The sequence below is a fragment of the Helianthus annuus genome, chromosome 11 (genome assembly GCF_002127325.2).
Source record: "Helianthus annuus cultivar XRQ/B chromosome 11, HanXRQr2.0-SUNRISE, whole genome shotgun sequence".
NCBI lineage: Eukaryota > Viridiplantae > Streptophyta > Magnoliopsida > Asterales > Asteraceae > Helianthus > Helianthus annuus.
This window is the reverse complement of record NC_035443.2, coordinates 126564172-126575424: the sequence shown is the minus strand read 5'-3', so window position 1 is coordinate 126575424 and position 11253 is coordinate 126564172. Positions and strand designations below refer to the sequence as shown.

General features: G+C 35.8%; 1 protein-coding gene across 4 annotated transcripts; it reads left to right on the top strand.

Annotated features, from left to right (window-relative positions):
• The first annotated feature begins 335 nt into the window (after positions 1–335).
• Positions 336–8860, top strand: LOC110935688. Of its 4 annotated transcripts, XM_035980284.1 has the most exons (4): positions 336–500; positions 6060–7289; positions 7376–7985; positions 8061–8787. In XM_035980284.1, exons 2-4 carry the CDS (start codon positions 6084–6086, stop codon positions 8546–8548), a joined length of 2304 nt encoding a protein of 767 aa, XP_035836177.1. In that variant the 5' UTR covers positions 336–500; positions 6060–6083; the 3' UTR covers positions 8549–8787. The 4 variants fall into 4 exon arrangements, with proteins under 4 accessions (XP_035836177.1, XP_022033744.1, XP_035836176.1 ...); XM_022178052.2 differs by having other exon boundaries at positions 7376–8860; XM_035980283.1 differs by lacking the exon at positions 336–500 and adding an exon at positions 4371–4858 and having other exon boundaries at positions 7376–8787.
• The last annotated feature ends 2393 nt before the right edge of the window (positions 8861–11253 follow it).

Here is an 11253-nt window from a genome sequence, read left to right as displayed (position 1 = left end):
ACTTGTCTGTTCAGCTTCCACCAAAACTTAACAACTTGTAATTCTTCATTAACTTGTAAATAAATTAACTACGAACATTTGACTGTACAATTTATGTAGAATGATTCACACTTTTTAAGTAAAAAATTCTGAATACATTTTTCAAAAAGTGAATTTTTTTTACCTAACACATATTTTTAATTAATTCATTAATAAGACAATAATAATTTTATGTCCTATTTTTTTAAAACCAAATAACATAAACATATGAGTATTTTCATTATTTATTTTCTGTGGTTTTTGTCCCTTTACCACGGCCACCTTTTCTATAAATAGTGCTGGAAGCTGATCTAGTTATTGTGTACTTTAGAGATTGAGTGTTTCTCTGTCTGGTGTCTGCAAATCTCATCTTTTGTTTATATACTCACTTTATTTCACCAATTTAGGCACATTTAAAGAACAAATAATCATCTTTATGCAGTTCCAGTAACCTTTGCTGTCTTCTTCTTCTTCTTCTTCAGGTATCCCACTTACGTTTATAAATTTCATATTAATGGCAAACTTTCTTACTTTCTTTCTCTCAGTTGCAAAGTTTTTTGTTTTCTCATTGAGTTATGTGAATAATTTCCATGTTTAAACACTTTGTATATGGTTTCTGCTTCAAGCATACAAGTTTAAGTGTTATGGATTAATCTTATGCTTATGTTATACCCCAAAGAAACACTAACGCACACGTTAGACCATAGAGATATACAGTCACACGGTCATGCGTCCTTGTCATTGTTCTTAACAATGTCATGTAGTTTTAACACATCATTAATTAATTTCTAATGATGCATTTGTCCATAATAATATTTTATAACTAAATTATTTATTTAAATAGAATGTATCCCGAAATCTTTTATATAACTGAAAATTTAGAGAAAATACCAGTTAAACTTGATATATATTTAGAGTAATATATTAGAAAGTCTTTTATATAACTGATAATTAGGAGAAATTTTTATATATTACAGCGAATTTTTTGTATATTTAAGTAAATATAACTAGTTATATATAAGGACATTACATATATAACTAGTGATAGTTTCTATCACTCCAACTATCCAATAAAAACATGCCATGTCATCAACCAAATTTCTATCACTAGTGATAGAAATGTAGGAGGGGTGGAATCACTAGTGATGGAATTCTATCACTTCCAATTTTTTTTTTAATTTTCATTTTAAAATTATAAATTTCACTAATTTTTTTAATTTTTTATTTTAAATTAGAAATTAACAATAAAACACTAAAATTAAAAATTTCATTAAATTTAAAACATACTACTTCAATTTAACATACTAGAAACATACAATTTAAAAAAAAAAAAAAAACCTACTACTCGTCCGAATCCGGAAACTCCAAACCTAGAGAACCTACTAGTTCGATTAAATCGGATCTCAACCGAAAGTGAGTTTCTTCGTTACGCAATTGTAAATGGATATCTTGTGGAACTTGAACTTGTGTAGGAGGATCCGGCACCCAATCCGGGGATATTGCACGTCCGTCGTGTTTGATCAGCATATTGTGCAATATGATACATGCATACACTATGCTATGTATTGATTTCTTGGTCATCGAACGAACCGGTCGGTGTAGTATACCCCATCTACCCTTTAAAACACCAAATGCCCTCTCAACATCTTTTCTTGCCGATTCTTGCAATTTTTTGAACGCCTTTTCTTTAGCCTCGACAGGAAATGAGGGAGCTTTCACAAAAACAGACCAAGACGGGTAGATACCATCCACAAGACAAAAGCCTCGTCTATAATGTCGATCGTTAACATAGAAAGGAGAGGAAGGTGCGGTACCATCCGTTATGCTTTGGAACAACGGCGACGTGTGCAACACATTGATGTCGTTGTTTGAACTTGGAACACCGAAATACGAATGCCAAATCCTAAAATCATTCGACGCCACCACTTCTAGTATGATAGTTGGTCTTTTGATGTCTCCCCTAACATACGCCCCTCGCAACTCTCTTGGACAATTTTTCCACTCGATATGTGTACAATCGATGCTACCGAGCATCCCGGGAAAATGCCATCTAGCCTCGTGTGCGGCGTAAATACGTGAGATGTCGTGGCTCGTCGGTTTACGTAAAAACTCGTTAGCATACAACTTAATGACCGCATTTCAAAAAAATTGCAAACATTCACGTGAAGTTCTTTCAGACATAGCTAGGTATTCATCATATTGATCGGGTGGGTTACCTGTCGCTAGTTGGCGAATGGCGGACGTGCATTTTTGTATCGGCGTAAAACTTGGTTTGCCCCTCGCATCGTAACGTTCTTGAAACCATTCCTCGCTTGCTTCGATGTCTCCAACAATCTTTAAAAATAATTCTTTGGGTAAACGAAACCGATCTCTAAACGTTTCGGCATTGTATAGCGGGTTTTCCACAAAATAATCGTTCATCAAAACTTCGTTGGCACGTATACGATCACGGTCGACCATCTTCTTCTTTGGGCGGGACGATTCGGCATCAAGCTCGGTATACACCGACACAAAATATTTTAGCGTCTCGTTGTCGGAAGACGACTCGGTATCGGTATCGCTAGACATCGGAAACGTCGAATCCGTAGGGAATTCCATTTGAGAAAGATATAAAAATTGTGTGAAATGGGTTTAAATTGGTTTAAAAGATATAGTTTGGTGTGTGAAAAATGGTTAAAATGTAGATATATATAGATAAATGGTTTAATTTTTTTTATTGAATTTTACCGTTTTAAAACGGTCAAAATCACAAACGGTCGAATTTTTTGAAAAGTTTAACGCGTTATCGGTACAACGCGTTTTGATTATCACGCGTTATGGAGCATGCGGCGGCGGTGTTCCGTGATACATCAACGCGTTATGGATGGTCCATAACGGACCACCCCGTGTACTCTAAGATCATGAGGTGTACTCTAACATCTAGAGTGTTAACAATGATATGTCATGTTAACTAACATTACAAACCACTCCCTCCTTGTGTTAAAGTGCATTAAATGAGTTATGTGTTAACATGTTAAACCAATGTTAAGAGATTAAATTAATTATTATTTTCTTTTTAGACAAAACCCCAATGTTAAAGTGTATTAAATGAGTTATGTGTTAACATGTTAAATCATTTCCTTAGAGTGAGACAAAGTGAAATGAGAAAAAAAAAGTTGATGTGTCACTTAGGTGGAGTTAAGTTATGTTAAAGTATACCCAAAGGCCTAATAAAATTTAGGTGAGAAATTCACACAGTAAAGTAGTCATCTTTCAATGTTTAACCAAAGTCGCTTAATTTTTGTTTTTGTTTCTTAACTTTAGTTTTAGTTTTTAAATTTGAACAACAAATTATAGGCAATAATATACTTTTTGATATTTAATACTAATAGTGATAGGGTAATGCTAGATAAAAAACCCTTAAATTTTTAGAAAACTCTGGAAACTCAAATCTCCCCCCATTTTTACCCAACCTCCCGATATTTTTTTTTTGAAAAAAAATAACACATGTAATATACATGTTTTAAAGTATTTTGGGCCAAAAAAAAACAAAAAAGCGCCGAAGGGATTTTTTAAAAAAAAAAATAAACAAATTTCAGCAATGTCCGGTTGCCTAACATGTGTTAGGCACAAAAGACAGAAATTGCTGAATTTTTTTTTTTAAATCATCTCTTCGGCGCTTTTTTGATTTTTTTGGCCTAAAACTCTTAAAAACATGTATATTACATGTGTTATTTTAAAAAAAAATGTCGGGAAGTTGAATTTTCTAGGGTTTTTTATATATATAGGGTTTTCTATATAGCCCTACCTAATAGTGATATATCTAGGTCCACATGAATGTTCCTCACACATCCTTCCACACGGATGGTGTGTTTTTATCTTAGGATATTGTTGTGCACCCATTCTATATGCTATTAAAATGTGGACACCTAAACCTATTGCAATGTTGATGAACCTTAACATCAATTCTAGCTAGAAACACAAAAGCATTGGTGAAATGTTTGTTAATTGACCAAAATAAATGAAATAATATTGTAGATTTTTTGTTGAGTGGTTGAGTTGCTATGTTGGTTACCACTTACCAGGCGGTGAACTTGAAAATATGAACAATTGAATCATGACTGAAAAAAACAAATCAACAAAACGGCTATTTTTTTTAATACGCTGTCGCATGTGGGACTTGAACCCAAGATCTTCTCATTCCCAACATAGGTGTTTTTAAAGGCTTTGCATTTGCCAATGGAAACTGAACACCACCCTTAATTTTTATATCTTTATTTTTAAAAAATAGTATATTATAATATAATTGTTAGAATGTTTTATTATAGCTGTTCGTTACATTCCTCCTTTCTAAATTGACGAGTTTGTTGTTTTTGTTTGACCCAAATTTGATTGAATTTATTAGGATAATGAGTTTGAATCAACTCACACCTTTTCTTTTCCAAATAACCATATCACCTATAACCCAAACACACTAATTATAGGTTTGCTTTCACCCATAACTAAAATTTCTAATAACCACATCATTTATAACCCAAAAAAAACTGATTATAGGTTCGGTTTCGCCAAGAACTAAAATCAGAAAAATAAAGATTAGGTAACTTTTTTTTTTTACGGCAAATATTAGGTAACTGAGTTGAATATACAAATTATACACATGTAAAAGCTAAACGGATTAATTAAGTTATTGCAATCCACTTTGAGCATTATCAGGTGTTAAATAGTTTATCAACATACTCAACAAGATGATCTACAGTTACTTTCCTTATCCCTAGAAAGTTGTTCATTCTAATTTACCCGGTGCATTGTTTTAGCGACAAAGATTTCCTGGAAGCAGTCTCTTTGTCCTCAAAAATAGAGGGTGAGATGGAAGCAAATCCTACCTCTATCTTTGTCCTTACCGATAACTTAACTATTAATGTTAATTATTAGTGGGATTTTATGAGTATGATTGTTGTTTTTTTATTTATTCATTGTCAACAAAGATAATAATAATTTACTAGTTGACAGAATTAGTTAGAGCAGTGGAAACCATGACAGTGGAAGGAAGGAGGAGTAGAGGCAGGCCCAAGTTGACTTGGGATGAAAGACTTAGACAAGATTTGGTAGAGTTGCACCTCTCTGAGGACATAGTTCAGGATAGGAGTTCGTGGAGACGTAGGATTAAGATTAAGGACTTGTAGGTGAGGGTATAGACGTGTCCTAGCTTTGCCTTAGGAAAGGGGGAGGGGGGTTAGATTTCTTTTACACTTTAGGTAGACCAACATATGATGATTTTCTTGTATCGATGCCTATATGTTGCTTGTTGATGATTTATCTGACTACTGCTATGCTATTTACTTATCCATCTTTCGTCTACCTGCCTGTTGGTTGTTTTAGAGTCGGGGTCTCTTAGGAAGCAACCTCTCTATTCTTAGGATAGAGGGAAGGTTTGCCTACATCCCACCTCCCGCAGACCCTAACAATAGTTCTGCTATTTGTGTGATTTACTGGGTATGGTTGTTATTGTTGTTGTGTTATATTAGACAGAGTTGCAGGAAACTTTCTAATACATATATAGATCAAGGATGTGGATCAATACAGAACAATAATTATGTAAGAATGTTGGATATAAATCACTTATTGAAACTTTGATTCCATGCTGTTGGTCAGTAAGTTTTGTTTTTGTTGATCACTCAAATATTCACTTAAGGTGTAAGGGAATATTACCAAAATAGTCAAATGGAAATTTAGCAGTCCCCAAAAGCGCGGCTAAGCATTACCCGATGCTCTTCATCAAAAGCGCGGGCTTAGGCAACATTTTCCTAACCGTCTCAGTCAAAAGTGTAGGCTAAATCCTTATCGTCTCGTCCTACAGAGATGATGTGGCGGCTTCCGGTTAGAGGAAATGATGCTAATTACTTTGGTGAATGCTAAATTTCTATGTCTATTTTGAAGTTTTTTCTTGTCAACTTTGAGGTTTTGATAATTTTCTAGTAAAATGAACTTTAGACTAAAGTGTAGTGTCCATTTTTGAGTAAAACAAGCATAAATTCAGACTAATCACATCAACAACTTTGCAGATAACTTTTGCAAAGTAAGAAAAAATGGCGAGAATGCTGGTGGACATTCCAATCCCTCCGAAGTGGAAACGACTATGGGATACATGGGATCTCCGAACCTTCATCATCATCAGTCTTTCCTTACAAACATTTCTGATTTTTGTTGCTCCTTTTCGAAAACGAACAAAAAGCTACTGGATAGTAATGCCATTGTGGTCTGCGTACTTGTTGGCTGACGCCACGACTAACTTTGCTGTTGGACTTATCTCGAATAGCATGGGGAACCCTGGTGAGGATGCGGGTAAAAAAAATAGAGACCCCGTGGAAAATACAGACCTTCTTGCCTTTTGGGCACCGTTTCTTTTGGTGCACCTTGGTGGTCCGGACACCATTACGGCTTTCGCATTGGAAGACAACGAGTTGTGGCTTCGCCATTTACTTGGTCTTCTCTTCCAGTGTGTAGCTGCAATTTATGTGTTTGTTCAGTCACTTCCAGATAACCGGCTATGGATTCCTACAACGTTGATGTTTGCGACTGGAATCATCAAATATGCTGAAAGAACACGCTCGCTTTATCTTGCGAGTGCTGATAGATTCAAAGAATCAATGCTTACGGGCCCTGAAGCAGGCCCGAATTACGCAAAACTCATGGATGAATACGTTTCCAAGAAGAAAGCAAACCTTCCGACTTCAATCGAAATGGTTGATGAGCCGGATCAAGCTGCCAAATCAGCTAACAAGGCTAAAAAAGGGAACTTAACAGAATTGGAGGTGGTCCAGTATGGTTATATGTTCTATAAAAAATTTAGAGGTCTTATTGTGGATACAATTTTCAGTAGAAAGGAACGGAGTTTGGGTCGCGATTTCTTCTTGAATAGGAACGCGAAAGACGCGTTTAAAGTGGTTGAGGTCGAGTTAAACTTCATCTATGAGGTTCTATTCACCAAGCTTCTTGTGGTGTATGGTAAGTACGGGGCCATTAGTCGGTTTTTCTCTCTCGCGACTGTTTGTGCGGCAATTATTTTATTCGTAATGAAAAGCAAAACAAACTTCAGTGATGTTGATGTTACAATTACTTACGCTTTGCTCTTTGGCGCGTTGGGTTTGGATTTAACTGCTCTATTTATGCTCTTGATTTCGGATTGGACCATCATTACTCTTCGGGAATCACCTGATGACGAGCCTGTCAACTCTTTCAAGAACAAAATGATCACGAAATTTCTTAAACTCAGGACCGAGGGCACACTTAAGGTAATTAGATGCAATATGTTAGCTAGTATTTATTAGACAAGGGGTTGTTTTAGTTATGTCTAACTTATATATTCTATCCAATACAGGCAACCAAAAGCAATGTTAATTCGAAAAAAGATGATAAAAAGAAAGGGGTCGATCCGTCAAAGCCCTCGAAAGAAGATGATAAACCACAGCCCTCGAAAGAAGATGATAAACCACAGCCCTCGAAAGAAGATGATAAACAACAGCCCTCAAAAGAAGATGATAAAGCGAAAGGGGTTGTTCCGCCACCCAAACTTCCTAGGTGGTATATGTTAAAACGAAGGTGGTCTGAAACCATTAATACATTCAACCTTATCAACTACTGCTTGCACCAACGTCCCGAACCATGGGAAAAAGTTTTCGAAAAGTTGGGGATTACAGGGTTGCTTGATGGCATCTTTTATGTAAAACCAGAATCATTCTCCACGGAACTTAGAGACTTCATCTTCTTGGAGCTAAAACTAAAATCAGAACTAGCAGATGACTTGGAGACCGCGAAGGAGATCAGCTCCGCACGTGGAGATTGGGTGCTTCGAGTCGAAGAAGGTTGGGGTGACTTACTCAAATATGTTGCAGGTGTCGACTACGATCAAAGTCTGATTCTATGGCACATCGCTACAGAATTATTATACAACCAGGAACTTCGTACCGATAACAAAGGGGACATAAAGGGTAAGGAAATCTCAAAACTCTTGTCTGATTACATGTTGTACCTTCTTATCATGCAATCTAGCATGATGTCGGCAGTAGCAGGTATTGCACAAATACGGTTTCGGGATACTTGTGAAGAGGCTAAAAGGTTTTTCCTTGACAAAACAATTGTCGAACCAAGTGATCAATCGGGAAATGGAAAACCACAAATACCAAAAGAAGCTGGGGGTAAGCACATACAGGCTTGTAAAGAGATTTACGAAGTAGCAACCGAAGTGCCACCCGTAGCGATAAAGGGTGACCGGAGCAAGTCGTTGTTATTCGATGGTTGCATTTTGGCAAAAAAATTGGTGGAGAAAGAGAAAGATTCGAAGTCGGATAAGTGGACGATTATAAGCAAGGTGTGGGTGGAGTTATTGTGTTATGCTGCGACTCACTGCCGAGCCAACATGCAGGCAGCACAAGTGAGTAGAGGTGGTGAGCTTGTTACCATAGTTTGGTTGCTTATGAGTCATTTTGGTTTAGGAGAACAATTCCAAATCAATGAAGGTCAAAGCAGAGCCATACTCCAAGTTGGCAAGTAGTTTCGAGTTTTATTTTGGCCAAGGTAACTGCATCATATGTGGTGGAGAACAGCACTAATAAATTGTTGGTTTTTAAAGTGTTTTTCTTGTATTTCCATTTTGTTTGGGATTGACAAGATTCTGTAATGCTTATAAGTTTTAACTAATGATCATAACTATGGGTGAGTTAAAATGATTATTATCTTAGATTTGAGAAATAATTGTTTTAATTGTTTAAGTATACTTAGAAGTAAAAATAAAAGGAGAATTTATATGAAGAAATGTCAATGTTAATTTTATAATTGAACATGATTATTTACTTGAGAGAATTTACATGAAGAAATGTCAATATTAATGTTATAGGGTTAAGTTTTTGAATTTTTTCCCTATCTTATTGAGCATGTATTTTAGTTCTTGAATTAAAAAAAAAATCATGATTTTATACTAGTAGAGTAACTATGTAATTTTGTACATTAATTATAAATTGTAGTGTAATTATAATTATCATACAATAATTACTCTACTGTTGTAAAATCACGTATAGGAATGAAGGTGCTCTTGGCTCGACGTCGTTTTTCTATTATACTAGAATCCTTCTTTTTTTGATTGGGTTGTAATGTAAATAGTTCGTGATGGAGCTCGAGTAGAAAGCATTGATGAATTTCTTAGAGACAACGATCTAAGGTTAATGTAAATCAATAAATTGGAACAACTTCGTATGTATATCTTCGACATAGAAATCGAAAGAATCTGATTCGAGCAAATTTTCAATTCAAAAATTTGTTGGAATGGCTAAAACTTTTTCGATCGACAGTGTATCGCGCACGCTGCTACCATTTTGAAAGGATTAAGAACAAGACTGTTCTACCATCTGTTAGTAGATTGACAAATTGTTGGACCAAGCTGGATTTAAACCGGCGTAGACATATTATCAACGAATTTACAATCAGTCTCCATTAACCACTCGAGCATCGACCCAACCCTAATTTATTTTACACGTTCCACAATATTGTCTCTCTACCAGATTTGAAAAACACACACTACAAAAAAATGCCATTTAGTGTCATACAAAATGTGCCACTAAAAACCAAAGAAGTGCCACTAAAAGCCTCTATAGGAATGGGCGGCACACAAGAAAAGTGCCACTGGAAGCTCTGACGCTAAAGCCTTTTAGTGGCAGCTTTTTTGATATGCCGCACAAAGTTTTTGGGCCTTTAGTGGCACTTTTTTAGTATGACACAAAAACTACTTAGCTTTTAGTGGCATATTTTTGTGTCACTACAAACTTTTTAATGACATTTTTCTGCACAATAATCAAATCAAATTAAATCCCCATACACACATTTATTACATTAATTTAAATTATAACTTATTTACAACATAAAATAACAATAAAACTATACAAACGTCGAAATCATAATATCATCACTTCATTTAAATGTTGGATCGTCTTTCAAACATTCCAAATGTTTACAAACAAATGTCTACTAAGCAACATGTTGGTGCATGTTTTGTGACAACAGCTTAGATTTGGTCTTTGGATATCTTATAATTAGTAAAACGATAAACAGTTAGCGGGTTTAGCTTTGTAATAGTTTGTTATAGTGAAGTAAGAGTGATTGGGCCAAACCAAACCCACATATGGGGAGTGGTTTGCGAAATGGGCCTTGCCCAAGACCTAGCCCAAATGCAAAGCCTTGTCCTATATAAACAAAGCTTAGCATTAGGGTTTAGGTTAATCTTCTAATCACCTTAATCACTTGGAGAGAATTCGTGAAAGACAACGGCTTGGACGAATTAGGATCTTGATTGATTGTAATCGTTACGAAGATAATCAATAAAGATCGGGTTTGAAGTGATTCGTGTTTTCTACACTTTTCTGTGAAATCTGATCTAGAGGATTCCGCACTCTAGGTTAGATCGACAATTCTGTTACGATCCGCACGCGTTAGGGGACTTACAATTGGTATCAGAGCATTCGGCTCTTGATTGGCTTGGTTCAGAATCATTTTTGCAGAAAAATCGGCGTTTTTGGAGTTTTTGGAGGCTGTTTCGGATATCTGCTGCTGATTTCGGATAAAACATAAGCATTTCGGATCATTTCTGATCAAAAGGCTTGCATTTCGGACTGTTACTGATAGAAATCTTGCATTTCTGATCAATTTCGGACCAGAAACAATCAATTACGGACCATTTCGGATTTGAAGGCTTGCATTCCGGATCAAAAACTTGCATTTCGGACCAGTTGACTTCAATTTCGGATCTTCAGACCTTGATTTCGGATAATCAGTCCTGCATTTCGGATTAGGTAGTCAATTCCGGATCAGAAGGTGTTTGATTTCGGACCAGATAGTATCATTACGGATCAGAATAGTGCATTACGGAGTTTAAGGTGGTCATTTCGGATCAATACTGACCATTACGGATAAGCATACCCATTTCGAACCATTTCGAACCATTTCTGATCATTTCGAACGAGGTGGAATTTTTCTTGGCTTGCGTAAGAAAAATTTTACTGTTTCGCGTTTAGAAAACTATCCGTAACTCATTTGGACAAACCGTTTGCACCGTTGGGTTCGTTGGATTTTTAGGACAAAAAAAAAGACTCTGGAAAATCCCGAAAAAGGTTTTCGACATTATATATCATTGGAATCGTTATCTCGAGACGAATCTAATAGTATAATTTGATAAAAACAGATTTCGGACAAAATTTGTATAGTTTTCCC